This window comes from Triturus cristatus, chromosome 3_2 (assembly GCF_964204655.1).
Source record: "Triturus cristatus chromosome 3_2, aTriCri1.1, whole genome shotgun sequence".
In the NCBI taxonomy this organism is placed as follows: Eukaryota; Metazoa; Chordata; class Amphibia; order Caudata; family Salamandridae; genus Triturus; species Triturus cristatus.
In genome coordinates this window covers 343,338,947-343,363,269 of record NC_140584.1, presented here as the reverse complement: position 1 = coordinate 343,363,269, position 24,323 = coordinate 343,338,947, and the positions used below count along the sequence as shown (strand labels likewise).

The following is a 24,323-nucleotide window of genomic DNA, read 5'->3' as shown; positions in this document are numbered from 1 at the left end:
GTCTGGGAGCCTTACCCAACGGCGGCCATCCCAGTCGCGCGCCACCTAGCGTCCCGAGGTAGGTGTAGAGGTGTCACTGCCAGGGTGTGAGAAAGTGCCATCTTTCTTGCATGGTATGCCCCCACTTTTTGCTGAATTGCTGAATGTACTTTGACGGAGTGTGCCCTGGACTCCTGCCAATCAGGTGCCCAGGGCCTATGTTCCTTCCCTAAAACAAACCAAACCCAAATTGACAAACCCTGGCCACATGTCAGCCCCTGGTAAATGGTACCCTAGGTACCCAGGGCCTTGTGACCAGGGAAGGCCTCTAAGGGCTGCAGCACTCCTTGTGCCACCCTTAGAGGTCCTGTACCCTTACACACACACACTGCCTTTGCAGGCTGAGTGTTTGGGTGCAAGACAAAAACCAAGTCGACGTGGCACACATCCCTGTGTGCCATGCCCATCACCTACACTGCCATGGCATACATCAGTCACCCCTCTAGCTGGGTGCCTTATGCCAATGGTGTGGGCACAGGAGAAGGAGCCCTGTGCCCCTACAGTACCCAGGTCCATTCCTGGGCACTGTAAGTGCAGTGCTGCCATTTAAGAGTACATGGTGCTGAGAGCTCATCAAACACGATAATGGCACCATAATGGCAACACTAAAGACTGGGAAGTTTGGTATCCAACTTCTCAGCACATTAAACCCACACTGATGCCAGTGTGGGATTTAATGTACCCAGCACCCCAGAGGGCATCTTAGAGGTGCCCCCTTAAACCTAACCTTCAATCCACGTCTGCTCTGAGGCTGCCTCGGCTGCCACCCAGCAGACATGTTGCTGGACCCCTGGGTAGGAGAGCCCCTGCTCTCCTGGGCCTGCAACAATGCACATCCTGGGCGAGGTGCTAAATCTCCTCCCCCAGGATGGGCAGGGGGAAGCTTCAAAGGCATGCCGCCTTTGTGAGCCCCAGGCCCCTGCAACCCCCACTCTGGGGGGAAGCTTTGGCAGGAAACCCCAAATAAGGACAGGGGATGTGCCAGCCTGCCAACCCCACCCCTCAGGTGGGGGAGGCGAGGTGAAGCACATCTCCGGGCTCTCGCCATCTTGAAGATGGGGAGCCCTACCCTATCAGGACTAGGCTACTGCCCCCCTCCCACAGGAGAGAGGCAGGATAGGGGGTGTACCCACCCCAGGACAGGGACCCATTGGTCCCTGCCCTTCACCTACCTGTAACGCCCCTAAATCTAGTATTTAGGGGCACCCTGAACCTTCCTTCCCCAGATTCCAGAATCGAAACTACAAAGAGCAAGAAGAAAGATGATCTGCCCTGCAGCTGCTGAAAAGAGGAAGACGCCAACTGCTTTGCCCCCAGCCCTACCGGCCTGTCGACCCTCGAACCTGCTCCTGCTCCAACCCGGCACCTCTTGTGGCCAGCAACCTCACCAACCCCGGAGGACCTGGCTACCTTTTGGCTCTAAGCCCCTGGGACTCCCATGAGTAGAGGCTCTACTCAAAAACCTATCTCTAATCCCTGGCAGCAGCCCGGAACCGCGAACCCAGCACACACTGCACCAGCCAAGCCTGGCCAGTGCCGGAGTGAAAAAAGACCCTGAGGACGACCCCACGGCGACTGTGACCCCAAGTCCGGCACCCAAGGACCTCCCTCTACACTCCTGAAGATGCCTGCATCCTCAGAACAAGGTGCCCCCCCCAACCGCGATCAACAGAGGGTAAGATTTCCCGACACCAAAAGGAGCCCCTGCACGCGGCGCCCCACGGCCCCCTGTGCCCAATCCCGGGGTACCTACCTATCCTCCAGCTACCCAACTTACCTCTCGAAGTGGTGGTGGCACCTGAAGAGTCCTCGTCCCCGAGCTTGCAGTCTTTTTCTAAACCGGAGATTTCCCATTGAAATCAATTGAGCGCCCGAAGGCTCAAAAGCACTCTGCACCCAGCCGCCCGAGTGGCCCTGGCAGTGAAAACTCTACACCTACCCACTTCCCCACTTGCCCTGAGTAAGTGACCAGGAGCTCTGCTCCCACAGCCGCGTGGCTTGCCAGTCAGCAGCCACCAACCAAGGCCCCCCTATACCTCATAGGATAACATTGGGCCTAACTCTCTCTGCACCCGGCCGCCCTAGAGCCGCTGAGGGTGAACCAACTTTACCTACCTGACCCTGGGAACCCCTGAGTCTATGCCTCAACGCTGCCAGTCAAGTACTTACCCTTAAACCGCAAACTCTATTTTCCTCATAGGGTAACATTGACTGGCCTTTTCCTGAAATTTCTTCTAAGTGTGGACTTTTCAAATCTTAAAATATTCACCAAAAATCAGCCGAGTAACAAACGAAATTACTCACCTGTTCTTAGGTGAGCTCCCAGTGCTCGATCTTGGCGCCCAGCACTGACTCTGAAAAATACTTACAACTTTACTGACCCTAAACTCAATTTTCTTCCATAGGAATCTATTGACTGTTTTTCTGTGAAATTTCTTCTGTGTCGATTTCTGCAATCTTTAAATATTCTTCAAAAATCATATAATATCTGAAAACGTAATTACTTACCTGTTTTGGATAAAGGTCCCAGTACTGAGCCTAGGCACCCAGTACTGGATTACAAAAGTAACGAGAACCTACTGTACCTGTAACCTGAATTTTCTTCCATAGGGAATCATTGCATGTTTCCTTTGAAATATTTTCTAAGTGTCAACTTTTAAAATAGCTAAATATAGTTTAAAAATCATTACAGTAATTAAGTCTACTTTCATCACTTGATTCTGAGTACTGACCCAGGACTGAATCTAGGATCCAGTCCTGGAATTCCAAAAGTAATCTAAAAAGTAATCTGTTGCAAATAACTTGAATTTATCATTGAGCTCAATGTATTGTTGTGTTTAGAAATAGAGTTGCCTACTGCAACTACTTGTAACTGTTTACTAAAAAGTCTATTGCATATACAAAAGTATTTTTATGAAACATCTCCTGTCGAGAAAGTATATTTTAATTCCAAGTGTTGGTTCTAAAATAAAACAAGCATATATTTATATATAAACCATTGGCCTAGAGTTCAGTTATTGAGTGTGTGAGACCATTTGCTGACGAGTGTGTACAACAAATGCTTTACACTGTCCTCTGATACTGCCTTACTGCTCTACCAAGCTACCACTTTAGAGAGTAAGGTTATATCTAACTTTAACCTCTGTCAAACCCTGGGGGACTGTGGACTCTGTACACCCTTTACCTATTAGGGAACAGTATATACAGAGCCACTTTCTCACATATGTACACCAAATGCATTCACACTACCCTCTTATATACGTAACTGCTCAGCCCAGCTACCACTTTGGGGCAGGGGCGGCTCCTCCACTAGGGCGGAGGAGCGTCGCTCCACTGCTTTCTCGCAGTATGAGAAGCAGAAGCATAAAATGGTTATTGCCATTTTATATTTCTGCTTCTCGCACTGCGAGAAAGTGTAACAAAAGGGTTTTGTTGCAGGTGGGCGGGTCTGCTCTGCGAGCAGGCCACTGCAGGGGAGGAGTGGTGTGACCACTCCTCAGCACGCATGACTGGTTTGGTGGGCCCTCTGGGGTCGCCCAAACCAGTCATGTGCTCCCTGCCCTTGCTTCATGCAGGCTGTAATGCCGCATATATGGAGAAAATGGCCTCCCCGTAAGCCCCTGGCTGGGCGGCGTCCCCACCAATCACAACGCTTCTATTGCAGCATTGTGATTGGTTTAGGGGAGGGAGGCTGCCTCCTTCCTGTTCCTGGCAGGAGAGCATGAGCAGGCGCCATGCAGGATTGGTGCCGAGAAAACGGGGCGATCCGGCCGAAGGACAGGTAAATTTTTCTTTAGTATTTACTGAGGTTACTCTGAGTCGCACTGCTCACAGTTGAGTAAAGCGTTGTCGGGGTCGATTTCCTGGAGTTAAGGTAAGTACAGGAGGGGGGTTAAAGGCAGCACACCCTCAGCGGCTATGGGGCGGAGGGTGGCAGAGTACCAACACAGCGTCGGGTACGCAATGTTAACCAATGGGGGTGATCGGCCTTGAAGGCAGGCTCAGGCAAGGAGGCTGGGCGAAGAAATCCCACAGATGCCCATGTAAGTAGAGATTCTAGGGGACATACGGACACTGAAGGTTGTGGTCCCGAAGTCCCAGGGACTTTGGGTGCAGGCGTGTTCTTGGGCGTCGGAAAACTCTTATCTGGCAGGTGTTGAGGAGGATTCAGGCAGGGGTCAGCCCATTGTAGACTTCGGCTCCGAAGCGCTGGGGAACCTTCGCAGTACCGGTGGGCCTCTGGAACTCGGTCCGTAGGAGTCTGGTGCAGAGGTGGATCCGGGGCGTGTTTTGCGGTTCCTAAGGGTAGAGTTTATTCTGTCCGCTGGAGATTAGGAACCTTTCTTGAAGGTAGGAAGTTCTCACAGGGTTCTGGAGGTCGCTAGTCTGAGTCTTCGCTGCTGCACAGCTCTTTATGCTCCGGTGGAGAACTGAGTAGGTCAGTGTTGGGCCTTATGTATTTCACAAAAATACACTTTACTTCTAAATTCATAATGGACTGCCAGTTATCCCTTTTACATTGCAGTTGCTTGAAAAACTTCAGTCGACCACATCCTATACATCTCCAATGGAAAAAATGGGTATTTGGTCCCATTTTCTAAAATTGAAGACCCCGGTATCACTAAATCGGTTTCCCAATCACAGTGGTGTTGCTTTTGTTACTTAACTTTCCCTTCCATTGTATATCTTTCAATCTTAATAAACAGGCCAGTGTAATTAAGTTTGATTTGTTAAAATGGTCTATCCCTAGATTTATGTATGTGATCCTCCTTTTGCAGATTGAGCAAGAAAAGCTGGCTTTTTTAAAGAAGCAAGATGAAGAGAAAGATAAAAAGGACAAAGAAGATCGAGAAATGAGGGGTTGGGACAGAAGATCCAGAAGTCCAAGAAGGTACGTTTTTTTCTTAAGTTTTGTTAACCTTTTCCCACAAACCCTCCTAGTGATATTGTCATAAGCTAGTTAATATACAATAGTGTAAGGTACCACCTAAAATTAATTTTGAGGTCTGGGAGAAGGGAGAAAATAGGAATATAAATTAGGAATGAACCTCCCACACGACCTTCTACAATTCATCAAAAGCTAAACTTAGTTTGCTGGGCTTTCCTTCTCTGGGACAATCATTAAATACTGCAAAGGTACATTTATTTAACGTTTTTTTTTTTTTTAGAATAATTTCTTTGTTCCTTAAACATAGGATTTTTTTTTTTTTTTTGTTGAATTTATCTTATAATATCACAAGAAAAAAAAGAAATCAAGCATATATAGTGTCAATATATACAGTACACTTTATGAATACTACATATTCAGTTTCAACATGATGCAAATCTGTAACCAGCCTAACTTGTCACAGCCCCATCTAGAGAAACAAACATGATCTCCTCACATCACACCTCACATCCATCTCTTCCTAACATACCAAACACACACATTCGCACATAAAAAACATTGAGAGTCCAGCTCAAGTCTGCATGCAAAGCGAACTCCTGGTGAGGGTCCCTCATAACTGTCCATGGTTCTGATGCCAGCTGGGAAATCTAACAGGCTGACGTACGTTTCAATGGATCCAAATTATTTTAATCCACCTTCTTCAGGACCATATGTCTTTAAATCATTAATATGGCGGATATACGATGGGGAATCAGACAAAATATTATCCAGCTTGCTATAATTTTTACAGGAACCTGTATGTTGTGGACTTGAGGTAATACCATCAGGGGCCTTCTGTTTTACACGTGGCACTGAGAGTGTCACTGGTGCTTCTAGGTGCTTGTGAGTTAACTTTAAATCTCACAGGTAGAGATTCCTATGTGATGGATCCTACATAGGTCCACTGGGGTAAATCCGGAGTCGTCTTCTCTTTTTAAAAAAAAAACTGCATCCGAGGTTGCCGTTAACGTTTCTAGGACCTTGGCCACAAGGGGAAATCTAAAGTGAGCCCAGCATATTTTGTGAATTTAAGACTTCCCTCTTGAATCTAACGTGCACTAAATGGATATTTTTGTATGTAGATTTATAAATCTCAAACCAGCTGCAGAGACATGAATGCAGTCCAAGAGGCAAAACAAATTATCATTGTTTTGAGATGGGTGTAAGAGCATGCTAGACACCATCACAAAAACTTTGTCTCGAAGTGAAGTGGTCCATTTGGGGGAAATGGAAGATATTTTCCATGATGGAGTTTTTAGAATCTTTTATCTGACAAGGTTGTATGTTAGCTGGATTTTGAGTCTACTTTAAAGATTCACCTGTCACCAACTGTCATCTTTCCAGCAGTGATGAGAAACATTGTATCCTCCTCCTCCTTTACAGCCATGTGCTCTACAGAATGATAATGTTCTAGACATTGAATGCTGTGGAGTGAGAGGTATTGCAGCAATACCCTGTTACACTGAGGTGTAATGTGCCCCTCCTTTCTCCCCATTAAAGTGAGCTAGACATACATGTGTGGAGCTCAGGTTTCTTAACGCCAGTTTTTTTGTCAAGAGGTTTTGTTTTTGTCTGCTTCCAATACTCCAGCTAATGCCTCGGGTCAGAAGTTTTAAGCAATGTGGGTCTTGTGTATCCCATTTGTTTGGAGTCTGATCATTATAGGCAGTGCTCACTCCTTGGGTGCTCCACACTGCCCACCATTGTGCATGTTGAGAGATGCTAATTTTCCTAGGGATTTGCAACACCACTTTCAAAGCTGTGTCAGTAGAAGATATTTTATGGACGTTGCAGTTTACAGCCTAGGTGGCATGTTCAAAAATAGCACATGCAGATAGTTGATGTTTAAAATTATCGAACAGCAGAACTTGACTTTTAAAATATGTAAACACATCCTGATAGGTCATTGCATTCCCTGTTTTGTAACTTGGTCTTAAGAACCCTCATTGACTTATCTAGCCTATGATTATGATAGCGATGATGGTTCCTTCGATTACTTAATTCACCCTCCTGTTCACTCTTCTTTTTCTCCCCTTCACTTAATCTGGTCTACCGGTATTCTGGAGAAGTAGCTATTTTTCTTGAGATAGTAACTGAATTTAGCAAACTATGGAAAAGATTTTGTTTATGCTGTCAGATATTTGGGCCTGGTGTCACTAAAACCTCAAGGTGACTTGAAACCGTTATTACATGACCTTATTGATCTCCAAAATATTATACATTGGTCAATAAGAGTAGAATTTTTCAGTTGGACCGAAATGTAGGCGTCCTTGCCTAGAAAAATACTTTTTAGCAAACCAATGTTGTTCAGATGTAATTGTAACTTATTGCGCTAAATAATTTCCTTCCTTTCTAGTTAGTATTTCTTGTATCCTAATTGTTTCTGTGATTTAAAAGTCGGAAACCATTGCACCCACTGGAAAGGTGATAGAGCCTTATCAGAACTTCCCCACTCTGCTCTACCAAATATTTTACTTTCAAGTGTTCTCTGCATCTGATGCTAGTCTTTGAATCCTGTATTGCCAAGGTGCTCATGTCTGGTTTTTATGCACTACGTATTCTAGCTGTTATACTAAGGTTTTTTGAAGATCCTGTCAGTGGCTCAGGCGCTTGATGCAAAATGAAAGCCTCCTGTCATTTGGCTCTCTCAGCTACGAGTACTGAACAGTCACTGGGCTTCTTTGCTTGTAATTTGTGGAGGATAAATGTTATAGTAGTTTTTAACAACATGTGAAGTTCAAAAGGCCTGTTAAAATCTAACAGTTTTATTGCCTTTTCCTAATTTTTGCCATCATTGATACTGATCGTAGAGTGCATCATTACTGCATGAGTGTTTTTGTTTGTTAGCTTTTCTTGGAGATTAAATGTTAATGAACTTCTGTTTAACTCAGACGCAAATCTAGGTCGTCTTCCCCGCGGAGGCGATCACCTGGAAGAAGAGAGAGAAAACACAGCCATTCACGATCTCCTCGGCACAGATCAAAGACTCGCAGTCCTAGTCCTATGCCAGAAAAGAGAGAACCAGAACCGCCAGAGCCTGAGCCTTCTATGTTAATAAGGGAGCCTTCTGTTCAGGAAGCAACTTCAACCAGGCAAGTACTAGGCATATCTGATCAAGGAAATGTGCATATATCTGTAGAGACATTACCATGTTGGCTTTCACTTCTTGATAATATTATCTTTGAAATTGAACTTTTGAGTTGTGTTTCTGTAAATAGTTTAGATCTTTAATTTTTGCTGCGTAAACCTATTCTGGATTCACATAATTTACTTTGTGCGTCATCTAGTGGTTCAGTCCAGAAACTTTTGCTGGTAATGAAAAATGATATTTTCTTTGATCTTAGACAGAGTCCAGTATACCTTACTATAATAATGAGCCTACGCTCATAATGCCCCACTTTGCTGTGGCCAGCTTTAGATTATTTCTTTCTACAAATGGATTCTAAGGTGGAAAGCATAACTCTGCTCAATTGTCGAATTCCAGAGATTTAAAGCCACTCAGAAGATACATGTTACCAGATTGAAGAACAGAATAATTAACATCAATAGTCATTGAGAGTTGACAGCAGCCATAAAAAAATATTTTCGAGTTTAAAATTGTTTTCAAACGTAGGTTCTGGAGAAAGCATGTGTTCGAGGCATATGAGCTGCAGATCTACACACTTTTGCATAGATCGCCATCTGGTGTTGGGCCCGGATGTTTGCAGTTTGTTTTTCCTCTTGGAAAGTCTTTGGAAGTCACAAGGTCTGTGACTCCTCCCTTGGATCGTATTGCGCATGGGCTTCGGCTCCATCCTCAGATTGTTTTTTTCCGCCATCTGGCTCGGATGTAATCTTCGCGCTCCGGTTCCGAACATTTCCAGTTAGACGATCGAAGCGGAATCCTCGCTTATCTTGGTATTGTTCAGATCCAGATCTCCTCAATCACCGTCTCAATCGACACATCTTCGATTCCAGTCGTTGACGACGGCCTTCGGGCCTACCCAAGCTCCGGTCCCGGCTGATGGAAAGAACTCCTTTCAAGAAGTGCCCTCGATGTGGGTCCAAATTACTCCACACCGATCTTCATGAGGTGTGTAACCTCTGCCTCTCCCCTGAACACGAGGCTCGAGACTGTCCGGCCTGTAAGTCTTTCAGATCGAAAAAGACTATTCGAAATCGAAGAGCCAGACGAAACATGGCGCACTCCTCTACCTCCGTTCCAGTCGACATCTTCGGGGGTGACATCGAAGATCCAGGACAGCAGCACACCGAAGAGGACCTCGTCTGTGTTTCCGAAGCCGACGACTCAGATGTGGAGGACATCACCCCGGCGCAGAGGGTTGTGAGTACTATACCCCCTCCCACACCCGCGCCCACACCCAAAAAGGCTTCAGTCACTCCTTCGCCTCCGGGCCTAGGCAAGACCAGAGACACTGCTTCACACACCCCACCTTCGGGCCTGGTGAAGAAGCCAAATAAGCCTTCCGGCGGCTCGGGCTCGAGCCAGCCCTCCAGCGGTGCCGAGAAGCACACTTCGGCACCGAAAAAGAAACCGGCCTCTACCTCGACACCGAGCTCCGCACCGACGTCCTCGGTGTCGAAACCCAGCCTTTCTGTACCGACGTCATCTTCGGTACCGACCAAACCCCATAAGGCCCTCGGCACCGACACTTCCACGCCGAAGCCCACCTCTGCACCGACCATGAAAACGGAGGTTCCCAAGCCCAGTACTAAGCACGGCACGGACAAGCCTAAAAAGTCATCGGCCCCGAAAACTTCGGCGCCTACGGAACAAACATGGTCACAGAAACTGTTTACACCGGATCCCTTGCAAAAAAACTCTTACCAAGGATCCAAAAACTGGACATTTGGCACCTTCTTCCAAAAAGAGACATTTGGACAAACCGGCTCCGCCTCCACCTCCAAAGAGGAAGGACTCTGCTACCTCCCCTTTCAGAATGCTTTCCCCACCTCCTCCACCCTCTCCACCTCCGCCTTCTCCACCCCCACCTCATCGCTCTCCGACCCAGTCTCCAAACGATGATGATCAGGGGGACCCATATCACGATCCAGGGGATGTGCCCCAAGACCCCACCCCTACAGGATCCCCAGACCCATGGGACAACTACAATAATCCAGATATTCCAGACGTCCCAGAAGATGACCTTTACCCTTCCAGGCCATCTCCACCGGAAGACTCATTAGGTTTCCACCACCTACTTCAGAGAGCGGCACATTATCACGGGGTAGAGTTACACACTGACCCAGTAGAGGAGGATTTCCTCCTCGACACCTTTGATACCGCACATAGGTCTACCTCCATACTACCTCTGCTCAAGGGGGTGGTAAAACATGCGCCAGAGGTTTTTAAGGACCCAGTCAGGGCTAGGGTCATTAACCCACGCATAGAAAAAAAGTACAAAGCTGCCCCCACAGATCCTGCCTATATCAAAGGGCCAGCACCACTAGATTCCCTAGTGGTTTCCACTGCACGGAAGAGGTCAAACTCCCAGGCGTCAGGCGAAGCACCACCACCTGACAAGGAGTCAAAGCTACTGGATGCGTCAGGAAAGCGTACTGCGTCACAGGCAGCCAATATATGGCGTATCGCCAACACCCAAGTGCTATTGGCCAGATACGATAGGGCGCCTTATGATGAATTAGAAACCATAATGCACCACCTCCCAGAAAGATACAAAAATAGTGCCAATGAATTAATTCAAGAGGGTAAGATAATAACTAACACCTCCATACGCTGTGCCTTAGATGCAGCAGACACAGCCTCCAGGGCCATTAACACTAGCGTCCTCCTCCGTCGCCATGCTTGGCTGAGAATATCCGGTTTCAAACCTGAGGTACAGGCCTCCATCCTAAATCATCCCTTTGACCAAGAACACCTATTCGGCCCAAAGGTAGATGAGGCCCTCGTGAAAATGAAGAAGCACACTGATACAGCGAAATCTATGGGAGCCCTGCAGTCACACCCTCCTAGGCGCTCTTTTCGCCGCTCTTCCTTTCGGAGTACGGCTAGAGGCTACTCCTCAGATAGCGCGTCCACTTCCTACAAATCCCCTACTCAGTCCACCTTCACAAGGGGTTATCAAAGAGGCGGCTATAGGGGCAATAACAATAAAGGCAGAGGCAAAACAAATACCGCCCGCTCTGCCACACCGCCTACCCAATGACTCTTCCCCCCCCCCCCCCCCCCCTCCAGGGGCAGACTACAAAATTCAGGTCTGAAAGACCATCACCTCAGACAAATGGGTGACCCAAATTATTCGCTCAGGGTACTGCCTAGAATTGACATCTACCCCCCCAAACATTCCACCCAGGCAACGCTCAATGTCACAAGAACATTCCACATTACTAAAACAGGAGGTAATCTCCCTCCTACAAAAAGAGGCAATAGAACGAGTTCCCGCCAATCAGCAAGATTTAGGTGTCTACTCCCTATTTTTTCTAATACCAAAAAGGGACGAGACTCTACGGCCTATTCTAGATCTCCGGCCCCTAAACACATACATACATTCAGACCATTTTCACATGGTAACGCTTCAGCAGGTGCTTCCGCTCCTCTCCCAGAACGACTTCCTCACCACACTGGACTTGAAAGACGCATACTTTCACATTCCAGTACACCATGCTCACAAAGTACCTCAGATTTGTAGTGGACGGGCAACACTACCAGTTCAAGGTGCTCCCATTCGGGGTCACAACAGCACCATGGGTATTCACCAAGTGCCTAGTGGTAGTGGCGGCACACCTCAGAAGACAGCACATTCACGTCTTCCCATATTTGAACGACTGGCTGATAAAAGCCACGTCCTACAACCAATGTGTACACCACACCGCCACTACAATCCAACTACTTCACCAGCTAGGCTTTACGGTGAACCACCAAAAGTCCCAGCTAACACCATCCCACATAAAGCAATACCTCGGTGCCACCATAGATACCTCAAAAGCCATAGCCTACCCCAATTCAGCCAGGATTGCAAGCATTCAGGCTTTGCGTCAAAGATTCATACCTCAACACTCCCTTCCAGCAAGAGTGTTTATGCAACTGATAGGGATGATGGCCTCTTGCATTTTCATAGTGCCTCACGCAAGACTCCAGATGCGCCCACTCCAAGAGTGCTTAGCTCGCCAATGGAACCACGCCCAGGAGCAACTGACAGATCTGGTGTTGGTAGACGGTCGCACCCATCGCTCTCTGCAGTGGTGGAACACCACAAACCTTTCCAGAGGTCGACCGTTCCTGGACCCGGTTCCACAAATAATACTAACAGACGCATCGCTCTTCGGCTGGGGAGCTCATCTATTACACCTCACAGCGCAGGGCACATGGACGCCGCAACAAAAGTTACTCCATATCAACCATCTGGAGTTACTAGCAATCTTTCTAGCCCTAAAATCCTTTAAAACACAGATTTTAGGCAAGGCAGTCCTCATTCGCACAGACAACATGACGGCCATGTATTACATTCAAAAACAAGGCGGCACACACTCTCCACAGCTCTCTCAACTAGCACAGAGCAAATGGAGATGGGCAATTCCACACAAGATCTGTCTCCTGGCCCAGCATGTACCAGGAGTCCAAAACACCATGGCAGATCTGCTCAGCAGACAGATGCAGCAGATCCACGAGTGGGAACTTCACCCGCAGGTTCTTCACCTGTTCTTTCAAATGTGGGGGCATCCGCAGATAGACCTCTTTGCCACCCACGAAAACAAAAAATGCCCAAGTTTTGCCGCCAGATACCCACACCCATTGTCCAAAGGCAATGCGATATGGATGAACTGGTCAGACAAATTTGCGTACGCCTTTCCACCTCTCCCACTAATTCCATTAGTTGTGCGAAAGCTACAACAGCATTCCCTCACACTGATCCTAGTAGCTCCAACATGGGCCAGACAACCGTGGTACACCACACTGCTGGAACTCTCGGCAGTACCACACCAAAAGCTACACCTCTCACCATGCCTCCTAACCCAGAACCATGGAGAGATCAGGCACCCGGACCCAGCTCAGCTCAACCTTGCGATCTGGCTCCTGAGATCCTAGAATTCGGATACCTTAACCTTCCCCCGGACTGTATGAATGTAATCGGAGAAGCTAGACGCCTTACCAATAGAGCCTGCTACGCTGCCAAGTGGAAAAGATTTGTTGTTTATTGCCATAACAACACAATCCTCTAGACGTGTCTATACAACACATCATATGCTACTTACTCCATCTACAAAGGTGTAACCTAGCATATACATCCATTCGGCTACACCTCGCAGCAATATCCGCTTACCTACAAAACAGGCAGCACCTATCACTTTTCAGAGTGCCTACCATTAAAGCCTTCATGGAAGGCCTAAAACTAATAATTACCCCCAGAGTACCACCTTCACCTGTGTGGAACTTCAATATAGTTCTCACAAGGCTAATGGGACCGCCCTTCGAACCTTTGCATAAATGCGAACTGTGCAATTTCTCACATGGAAAACAGCTTTTCTTGTAGCCATCACTTCCCTTAGAAGGGTCAGTGAGATACAAGCACTTACCATACAAGAACCTTTTCTCCAAATGCACCAGAACAAGGTTGTTCTCCGTACCAACCCAAAATTCCTACCTAAAGTCATTTCCCCCTTCCATCTAAACCAATCGGTAGAATTACCGTTTTTTTTCTCACAACCTCAAACTGTTGCAGAAAGGGCTCTACACACACTAGATGTTAAAAGGGCCTTACTTTACTATATCCAAAGAACACAACCTTTCAGAAAGACCAAACAGCTATTTGTCTCTTTCTCTCCACCACATAAAGGCAACCCCATCTCTAAATCAGGGATAGCTAGGTGGATTGTAAAATGCATACAGATTTGCTACCACAAAGCAAAACGAACGCTATCTGTTCCCCCTAAAGCCCACTCTACACGGAAGATAGCGGCTTCTATGGCTTTTCTAGGGAACATACCATTAGATGATATCTGCAAAGCAGCAACATGGTCTACACCGCACACTTTCACAAAACATTACTGTGTAGATGTGCAAACCAAGCAACAAGCTAGTGTGGGCCAGGCTGTACTAAAAACACTGTTCCAAACCACTGCAACGGATACCGGTGGTCGCCGCTAAGGTGGGTACTGCTATATAGTCTATGCAAAAGTGTGTAATCTGCAGCTCATATGCCTCAAACGGAATATGCTACTTACCAGTATGCATCTGTTCTTGGCATGTATAGCTGCAGATCTACACACGCCCACCCGCCTCCCCGGCTACCGGTATCCGTTCCAGTCTATCTTATTTAGATACAACACACATGGGTTTCTTTACTATTATTACTACGCTCCATCTTTCCCTGCTGGCGAAAAACAATCTGAGGATGGAGTCGAAGCCCATGCGCAATACGAACCAAAGGAGGAGTCACCGACCTCGTGACTTCCAAAGACTTTCCAAGAGGAAAAACAAACTGCAAACATCCGGGCCCAACACCAGATGCTGATCTATGCAAAAGTGTGTAGATCTGCAGCTCTACATGCCAAGAACAGATGCATACTGGTAAGTAGCATGTTCCTTACTCTCCGTAGCGGGTTGTGCAGATCAGTCAGTATAAATGTCGTACTGATCAAGAGGGAGAATTTTAGTAGGCAGAGGACATTCGTGTTCGTATTGCAGGAATGCTTGTGTTTTCAAATAAGGATCAAAAACATCAGTTGCAGCATCAGAATTAACCCATTGTAAACATCTCAGATGTAAAGCTTTTGCATTAGGAATGCTAGCTTTAGTAACTGTCTCTAAGGCTGATACAGGAGTTACGACCATAATTTGTTTCTCCTGTGCTAAGGCTCTTTCTTTTGTTACAGCGGTTTGAACTGCTGTCAGAATTTTTTCGGTAGAAGTGAATTTCATTCCTGCTTGTGTATACAAGTGTGATTTGTATGCAGTTGGTACTTTTTCACCTTCGTTAAAAGTTAAGTAGGTGAATCCGCATTGACTCCGAATGATTCGGATCACCAAGTTGCGTACGTTTAAGCGCTTTTGCAAGTGTTTAGTTGCTAACATGTCAGTTTGAAGTGAACGCAGAATTTCTGTGTGTCCTTGTGTCCAAGTTGTGGCTTTGAAATCAGGTTTGATTAATTCGTAGAGAGGTTTAACCCTCTCTGCGTAGTTTAGAATGTATGTTCTTCCAAAATTCAGGAAACCTAGAATAGACTGTAAGTTCTTCAGTGTTTTTGGAGGTTGGAGCAGCGCACACGTTTCTGAAAAGTTGTCTGCCAGGCTTTTGCCTTCACTTGAAAGTTCATATCCTAGGAAAAAAACGTTGAGATGGGCAATTCTGGACTTTTCAAAGTTGAATTTGTAACCCTCAGAGGCGAAGCCCAATATAATGGTGTTCACCCTGTTCAAGTGTCTGTCCAGGTCATCGTCTATCAGATATATATCATCGACATATGACAATGCCTCGTCATCATAAATTTGTAGTAACTCTGTTACTCTTGCTGAGAATAACCCCGGGCTGTTCTTGAACCCCTGTGGCAGACGACAAAATTGACCCTGGATTCCTATTATTGAGAAAGCGCTCAAATATCTACTTTCAGGTGCAATATTTTGACAAAATAAACAATTTGAAATGTCGAATGTGGTTTTGTACTTTTTACGCACAATGTTATACATTAATGCTGTACTATGTGCATTTTGCACTGCAAATGTTTTACAACATGAGTTTAGGTGTCTGTAATCCAAAACTAGACGGTATGTAGTGTCTGGTTTGGAAACAGGAAACAAAGGATTGTTCATTGAGGTGCATGTTTCAATCACCCTCTGGTATTCAAGTTGATCTAAGATCTCCCTGACTTGTTTTTTAGCTTCTTGCTTAACTGGGTACTGTCTTTGTGCAGTTGGTTGATTTTTTTTTTTTAACTGGATTTTGTGGTGAGGTGAGTCCTCCTCCCATCCTACATGATTCTTGTACAATGCAGGGGCCTGGGCCACTGCCCATTTCCTGGCATAAGTATATTTTAAATGTATTGGAACATCGTTGGAGAAGGCTGGCATAATGACTTCGCCATGTGGGCACTCCCTGACAGATTCTGGTGGCCAGTCTCGTTCTGCTAGAAGTATATCATAACCCCTTGAAAGATGCTCCCAAAAGAGAGCTTTCACTTTTCTTGGTATGTCTCCCTCCATCCGGAGTGTTATTTCTTATAACCTATACGGAGAACTAACCCTGGTGTCTGCAGTTTCATCTTGATTGTCCTCATTCATGTCCACTGTCTCCAGAAGCCCCTTCAGGTTCTGGCGAGCTACTGTAACTTCTGCTGCACTGTCCAGCATTGTCTGAGCCCATTCTCCGTTCTTGAATTGCGTTCTCAGAATCCTCTGCATGTCTGATCTTCAGACCTGCTAACTTCTTCTTGGAGAATTGAGGTTTTTATCTGTTTTTCTGAACGTGTTGATCGTCTTTGGACTTCACGCTTTCTTCTTTGTTCTCTGACCGTCCTCTTCTTTCGGATGTCTGTGATGATATTTGAAAGGTACGAGAGGAACGTGTATCAGTATCTTGATATCTGTCAGATTTTCTCAAATTAACCCTATTCCTGAGGTTGTACCTCCTTTCAAAGGGCTCCTTTTGAGGAGACCTACCTCGGGATTGACAGCACTTCTCTTTGGAATGCTGTTTGCTATTTTCCCACTTCTTTTTAGAAGAGGTAGGAGTGTTTTTAGGAAAGACGTTATCGGACTTTCAGACAATTGTGGTTTAACTGTATATTTCTATTAGCTTTTGTATGTTATTAAGTAATTCCTTGTCCGGGTCAGGTGTGTAGCTGGCTAAAATCGGCCATGTTGCTCCTGGTCTACCTAGTGGACCGAGCCTGGTAATGTGATTGTAATGTTTTAGGGCGCCTTTAAACCAGAGCTCATGCTCCTGGTATGTTAGTGGAATTTCAATATCCTCGAAAGGAATATATTCCTCAGGTGTATCACCTTCTTTGTAGAATTGAAACAAATGTGTTACTGGATTTGATCCTGGGAATACTATCCATGAATAGAATACCTGTGAGAAAGTGGCTCTGTATATACTGTTCCCAAATAGGTACAGGGTGTGCAGAGTCCACAGTCCCCAGAGGTTTGGCAGAGGCTAAAGTTAGATATAACCTTACTCTCTAAAGTGGTAGCTTGGTCGAGCAGTAAGGCAGTATAAGAGGACAGTGTAAAGCATTTGTTGCACACACTCAGTCAGCAAGTGGTCTCACACACTCAATAACTGAACTCTAGGCCAATGGTTTATATATAAAAAATATATGCTTGTTTTATTTTAGAACCAACAATCGGTATTAAAATATACTTTCTCAGAATGAGATACTTTATATGAATACTTTTGCAATATGCAATTGACTTTTGTAGAAAGTTACAAGTGGTTGCAATAGGCAACACAGTTTTAAACACAATAATGCATTGAGTTCAAAGGAAGTTTCAAGTTATTTGCAACAGATTACTTTTAGGATTACTTTTGGATTTCCAGGACTGGATCCTAGATTCAGTCCTGGGTCAGTACTTGGAATCAAGTGATAAGTCGATTTAATTACTGTGATGATTTTTAGACCATATTTTGCTATTTTAAAAGTTGACACTTAGAAAATATTTCATAGAAAACAGTCAATGATTCCCTATGGCAGAAAATTCAAGTTGCAGGTATAGTATGTTCTCGTTACTTTTGTAATCCAGTACTGGGTGCCTAGACTCTGTACTGGGACCTTTATCCAAAACAGGTAAGTGTGAGAAAGTGCCATCTTTCTTGCATGGTATTCCCCCACTTTTTGCTGAATTGCTGAGTGTACTTTGACTGAGTGTGCCCTGGACTCCTGCCAATCAGGTGCCCAGGGCCTATGTTCCTTCCCTAAAACAAACCAAACCCAAATTGGCAAACCCTGGCCACATGTCAGCCCCTGGTAAATGGTACCCTAAGTAACCAGGGCCTTGTGACCAAGGAAGGCCTCTAAGAGCTGCAGCACTCCTTGTGCCACCCTTAGAGGCCCTGTACCCTTACACACACACACACACTGCCTTTGCAGGCTGAGTGTCTGGGTGCAGGACAAAATGAAGAGTCGACATGGTCCACATCCCTGTGTGCCATGCCCAACACCCACACTGCCAAGGCATATGTCAGTCACCCCTCTAGCTGGGTGCCTTATGCCCATGGTGTGGGCACAGGAGCAGGAGCCCTGTGCCCCTACAGTACCCAGGTCCATTCCCGGGCACTGTAAGTGCAGTGCTGCCATTTAAGAGTACATGGTGCTGAGAGCTCGTCAAACACGAGCTCCACAGCACCATAATGGCAACACTAAAGACTGGGAAGTTTGGTATCAAACTTCTCAGCACATTAAACACACACTGATGCCAGTGTGAGATTTAATGTACCAAGCACCCCAGAGGGCATCTTAGAGATGCCCTCCTACAACTAACCTACAATCCACTTCTGCTCTGAGGCTGCCCAGGCTGAGCAAAGGGAAGCTTCAAAGGCCTGCCGCCTCTAGGAGTTTCCCCAGGCCACTGCAACCCCCCACTCTGGCGGGAAGCTTGGCCGGAAACCCCATACAAGGACAGGGGATGTGCCAGCCTGCCAACCCCACCCCTCAGGTGGGGGAGGCGAGAGGAAGCACATCTCCGGGCTCTCGCCATCTTGAAGATGGGAGGCCCTACCCTATCAGGATTAGGCTACTGCCCCCCTCCCACAGGAGAGGGGCAGGATAGGGGGTGTACCCACCCCAGGACAAGGGACCATTGGTCCCTGGCCTTCACCTACCTGTAACGCCCCTAAATCTAGTATTTAGGGGCACCCTGAACCTTCGTTCCCCAGATTCCAGATTCCGAAACTACAAGAAGAGCGAGAAGAAAAGAAGACCTGCCCTGCAGCTGCAAAGGAGAGGGATACACCAACTGCTTTGGCCCCAGCCCTACCGGCCTGTCGACCTCGGACTTGCTCCTGCTCCAAACCCGGCATCTCTTGTGGCCAGCAACCTCAGAAACCCCGGAGGACCTGGCTACCTTTGAACTCTAATCCCCTGGGACTCCCATGAGTAGAGGCTCTACTCGAAAACCTATTTCTAATCCCTGGCAGCAGCCCGGAACCGCGAACCCAGCGCACTCTGCACCAGCCAAGCCTGGCCAGTGCCGGAGTGAACAAAGACCCTGAGGACGACACCACGGCGACTGTGACCCCGAGTCCGGCACCCAAGGACCTCCCTCGACAATCCTGAAGAAGCCTGCAGCCTCAGAACAAGGTGCCCCCCCAACCGCGATCAACAGAGGGTAAGATTTCCCGACACCTAAAGGCACCCCTGCACGCGGCGCCCCACGGCCCCCTCTGCCCAATCCCGGGGTACCTACCTATCCTCCAACTACCCAACTTACCTCTCTAAGGGGTGGTGGCACCTGAAGAGTCCTCGTCCCCGAGCTTGCAGTCTTTTTCCAAACCGGAGATTTCCCATTGAAAACCATTGAGCGCCCGACGGCTCAAAAGCCCTCTGCACTCAGCCGCCCGAGTGGCCCTGGCATTGAAAACTCTACACCTACCTACTTCCCCACTTGCCCTGCGTAAGTGACCAGGAGCCTAGCTCCCACAGCCGCGTGGCCTGCCAGTCAGCAGCCACCAAACAAGGCCCCCCTATCCCTCATAGGATAACATTGGGCCTAACTCTCTCTGTAACCGGCCGCCCTAGAGCCGCTGAGGGTGAACCAACTGTACCTACCTGACCCTCGGAGACCCCTGAGTCTGTGCCCAGAACCTCAACCCTGCCAGTCGAGTACTTCCCCTTAAACCGCAAACTCGATTTTCCTCATAGGGTAACATTGACTGGCTTTTTCCTGAAATTTCTTCTAAGTGTGGACTTTTCAAATCTTCAAATATTCACCAAAAATCAGCCGAGTGACAAAAACGAATTTACTCCCCTGCTCTTAGGTGAGCTCCCAGTGCTGGATCTAGGTGCCCAGCAATGACTCTGAAAAATACCCACAACTGTACTTACCCTTAACTCAATTTTCTTCCGTAGGAAACCATTGACTGTTTTTCTGTGAAATTTCTTCTAAGTGTCGATTTCTGCAATCTTTAAATATTCTTCAAATATCGTATAATAGCTGAAAACGTAATTACTTACCTGTTTTGGATAAAGGTCCCAGTACTGAGTCTAGGCACCCAGTACTGGATTACAAAGGTAACGAGAACATACTGTACCTATAACCTGAATTTTCTTCCATAGGGAATCATTGATTGTTTTCTCTGAAATATTTTCTAAGTGTCAACTTTTAAAATTGCTAAATATTAGTTAAAAATCATTACAGTACTTAAGTCGACTTTCATCACTTGATTCTGAGAACTGACCCAGGACTGAATCTAGGATCCAGTCCTGGAATTCCAAAAGTAATCTAAAAAGTAATCTGTTGCAAATAACTTGATTTTACCATTGAGCTCAATGTATTGTGTTTAAAAATAGTTACCTACTGCAACCACTTGCAACTGTTTACTAAAGTTAATTGCATATGCATAAGTATTTATATGAAACATCTCCTTCTGAGAGAGTATATTTTAAATCCAAGTGTTGGTTCTAAAATAAAACAAGCATATATTTTTTTATATATAAACCATTGGCCTAGAGTTTAGTTATTGAGTGTGTGGAACCATTTGCTGACTGAGTGTGTACAATAAATGCTTTACACTGTCCTCTGATACTGCCTTACTGCTCGACCAAGCTACCACTTTAGAGAGTAAGGTTATATCTAACTTTAACCTCCTGTTAAACCCTGGGGGTCTGTGGACTCTGTACACCCTGTGCCTATTAAGGAACAGTATATACAGAGCCACTTTCTCACAGGGAGGTTGTGTGAGAAAGTGACCTCTTTCTGCATGGTTGCCCCCACTTTTTGCTGAATTGCTGATGTATTTTGACTGAGTGTGCACTGGGCTCCTGCTAACCAGGTACCCAGGGCCTCTGTTCTTTCCTTAAACTGCATTGACGCCTAAAACCCATTGGCATCTCTGGCCACAGGTCACCCCCTGGTAAATGGCACCACAGCTACCCAGGGCACTGTGACCAGAGAAGGACTCTAAGGGGTGCAGCACTTATTGTGCCACCCTTAGAGGTCCTGTACCTTCACACTCACACACTGCCTTAATAGGCTGCGTGTTTTGGTGCAGAACACAATTAAGAGTCGACCTGGCACACATCCCTGTGTACAATGCCTACAACCCACTGCCCTGGCATAGATCAGTCACCCCTCTAGATGGGTGCACTATACCAGTGGTGGGGGTACAGGTGAATGAGCCCTGTACCCCTACAGTGTCCAAGTCCATTCTTAAACATTGTAAGTGCAGTGCTGCCAATAAGAGTATATGGGCCTGGGAGTTTGTCATTATGAACTCCACAGCACCATAATGACTACACTGAAAACTGAGAAGTTTGGTATTAAACGTTTCAGCACATTAAACCCACACTGATGCCAGTGTGGGATTTAATGAAAAATTCACACAGAGGGCATCTTAGAGATGCCCCCTGAAAAACGACCTACCACTAGTGTCCAGGCTGAGTGGCTGCTTTCAGCTGCCACCACCAGACATGTTTCTGGAACCCTGGGTCGAGCGTCTTCTGCTCTCGGGGGCCTGAAACAGTGCATATCCCGGGACAAGGTGCCAATCCTCCTCCCCCAGGATGGGCAGGGTCCACGAAGGGGATTCTTCAAAGGCCGCCTTTGTGAACTTCTCCAGGCATTTGCTGCTTTCAGCAACTTGTCCCCACTGGTTCTGACCCCCACTTTGGGCGGGAGAGCCGCCGGGAATAACAAATGAGGATGAGAGGTGTGTCCACCTCTGCCAACTCCACAGGTGGGGGAGGCGAGGTAAAGCACATCAGTCCCCCCCCCCCCCCCCCATCCTGCAGATGGGGGGACGCAGCCAACCAGGGAAAGGCTCATGCCCCTCTCCCACTGGAGGGTGGCATAATAGGGTGTACCCATCCCAGGGAAGGGACCCATTGGTCCCAACCTTTTTACCTACATGTAACGCCCCTAAATCTAGTATTTCGGGGCACCCCTGAAACTTGCTTCCTCAGACTAGAAGAAACTACAAGAAAAGAAGGACTGACCAGCCGTGCTGAAGCTAACCAGGGGAAGAAGCCCACTGACTTGGCCACAGCCCTACTGGCCTGTCTCCACCTCGAACTGCTCCTGCGAAATCCCGGTGTGTCCTGCAGCCAGCAACCTCAAAAACCCCGGAAGACCTGCCTTCCTTCAACCACAACGACTGTGTGTCCCGTGAACACCGGATTTGTTTATCTTCAACCTTTGGCTCTGGCCGGACACCGTGAATCTGCACCACACTACACCTGCCGTCCTCTGCCCGAGCTCAAGTGGGCAAACACCACGAGGTGGTCACCCCGGCGATCCTGACCCGAGATCTGGTGACACCTGACCTGCCTCAAGCTTCCAGTCAACGCCTGTAGCCTAAATCCGGAAGGTCCCCCCAACCGGGACCAGGAGCTGGTAAGAAGATCCGACCCTAAAAGGCAACCCTGCACTCGACGACCCACAGCCTTGGGTGGCCAAACCGACTGTGCATAACCAACGCTCAAAATCCTAACTTACCTCTTGAAGTTGTGGTCGCACCAGACGACGAAACAGCACCCTGCAACCGGCCGTTCTAGTGCAGCTGAGGGTGCACCTTTGGTGCTGCTTTGTTTCCCCTTTTGCCCTGAGCTAAAGTCCAGGAGTTTTGCTCCCATAACCAGGTGGCCTGCTCGTCAGCAGACCCCAACTGGAGGCCCCCTATCCCTCCTTGGATAACATTGGGCCTCCACACTCTGCACCCGGCCACCCTAGTGCCGCTGAGGGTGTAATGAGAGTGCATCCCTGACCCTGGGGGACCACTGAGTCTACCCCCAGAACCTCAACTCCCTCTAACGAATACTTACCCTAAAACAGATATTATTTTTCTCCATAGAATAACATTTCCTGTTTTTCTTGGTAATGTTTCTAAGTGTGGAGTTTGAAAACCTAAAGAAATTCTTTAAAATTGTACTATCTAACAAAAACGATTTTACTGAACTGTTTACAGGAAATGTCCCAGTGTAGTATCCAGGTATACTACGTAGTATCCAGGCATACTACACTGTGTAAGAAAAGTAATCTCAAAAGTAACTTACCTGTAATTGGGGTTCCACTGGACTCTGTGCACACTATAGCTCACTTTGATAAGGTATATAGAGAGCCAGCTTCCTACAAAGGGCAAAACACGAATTGTGGATATGTTAAAAGGGAAGAAGCACTGGCACAGGGTGTGAGAAAGGGGCTCTGTATATACTGTTCCTTAATAGGTACAGGGTGTACAGAGTCCACATTCCCCCAGGGTTTGACAGAGGCTAAAGTTAGGTATAACCTTACTCTCTAAAGTGGTAGCTTGGTCGAGCAGTAAGGCAGTATCAGAGGACAGTGTAAAGCATTTGTTGTACACACTCAGTCAGCAAATGGTCTCACACACTCAATAACTGAACTCTAGGCCAATGGTTTATATATAAAATATATGCTTGTTTTATTTTAGAACCAACAATTGGATTTAAAATATACTTTCTCAGAATGAGATGTTTTATATAAATACTTTTGCAATATGCAATTGACTTTTGTAAACAGTTACAAGTGGTTGCAATAGGCAACTCTATTTTAAACACAACAATGCATTGAGCTCAATGGAAATTTCAAGTTATTTGCAGCAGATTACTTTTAGGATTACTTTTGGAATTCCAGGACTGGATCCTAGATTCAGTCCTGGGTCAGTGTGAGAAAGTGGCTCTGTATATACTGTTCTCTAATAGGTACAGGATGTACAGAGTCCACAGTCCCCCACGGTTTGACAGAGGTTAAAGTTAGATATAACCTTACTCTCCAAAGTGGTAGCCTGGTCGAGCAGTAAGGCAGTATCAGAGGACAGTGGTAAAGCATTTTTTGTACACACTCAGTCAGCAAATAGTTCCACACACTCAATAACTGAACTCTAGGCCAATGTTTGTATATAAAAAATATATGCTTGTTTTATTTTAGAACCAACACTTGGATTTAAAATATACTTTCTCGACAGGAGATGTTTCATAAAAATACTTTTGTATATGCAATAGACTTTTTAGTAAACAGTTACAAATAGTTGCAGTAGGCAACTCTATTTCTAAACACAATACTTTGAGCTCAATGATAAATTCAAATTATATGCAACCGATTACTTTTTAGATTACTTTTGTAATTCCAGGCTTGGATCCTAGATCCAGTCCTGGGTCAGTTCTCAGAATCAGCTGTTGAAAGTCGACTTGGGTACTGTAATGATTTTTAACTAATATTTAGCTATTTCAA

General features: G+C 46.5%; 1 protein-coding gene across 10 annotated transcripts in view; it reads left to right on the top strand.

The window, feature by feature from the left end:
* Positions 1-24,323, top strand: part of SRRM1 (serine and arginine repetitive matrix 1) — a 639,067-nt gene that overhangs the window by 181,005 nt on the left and 433,739 nt on the right. For all 10 annotated transcript variants that reach the window (XM_085647827.1, XM_085647825.1, XM_085647826.1 and 7 more), the window contains 2 exons: positions 4,818-4,930; positions 7,858-8,058. In XM_085647827.1, coding sequence (XP_085503953.1) covers positions 4,818-4,930; positions 7,858-8,058 — 314 coding nt within the window. The remainder of the gene's footprint in view (positions 1-4,817; positions 4,931-7,857; positions 8,059-24,323) is intronic.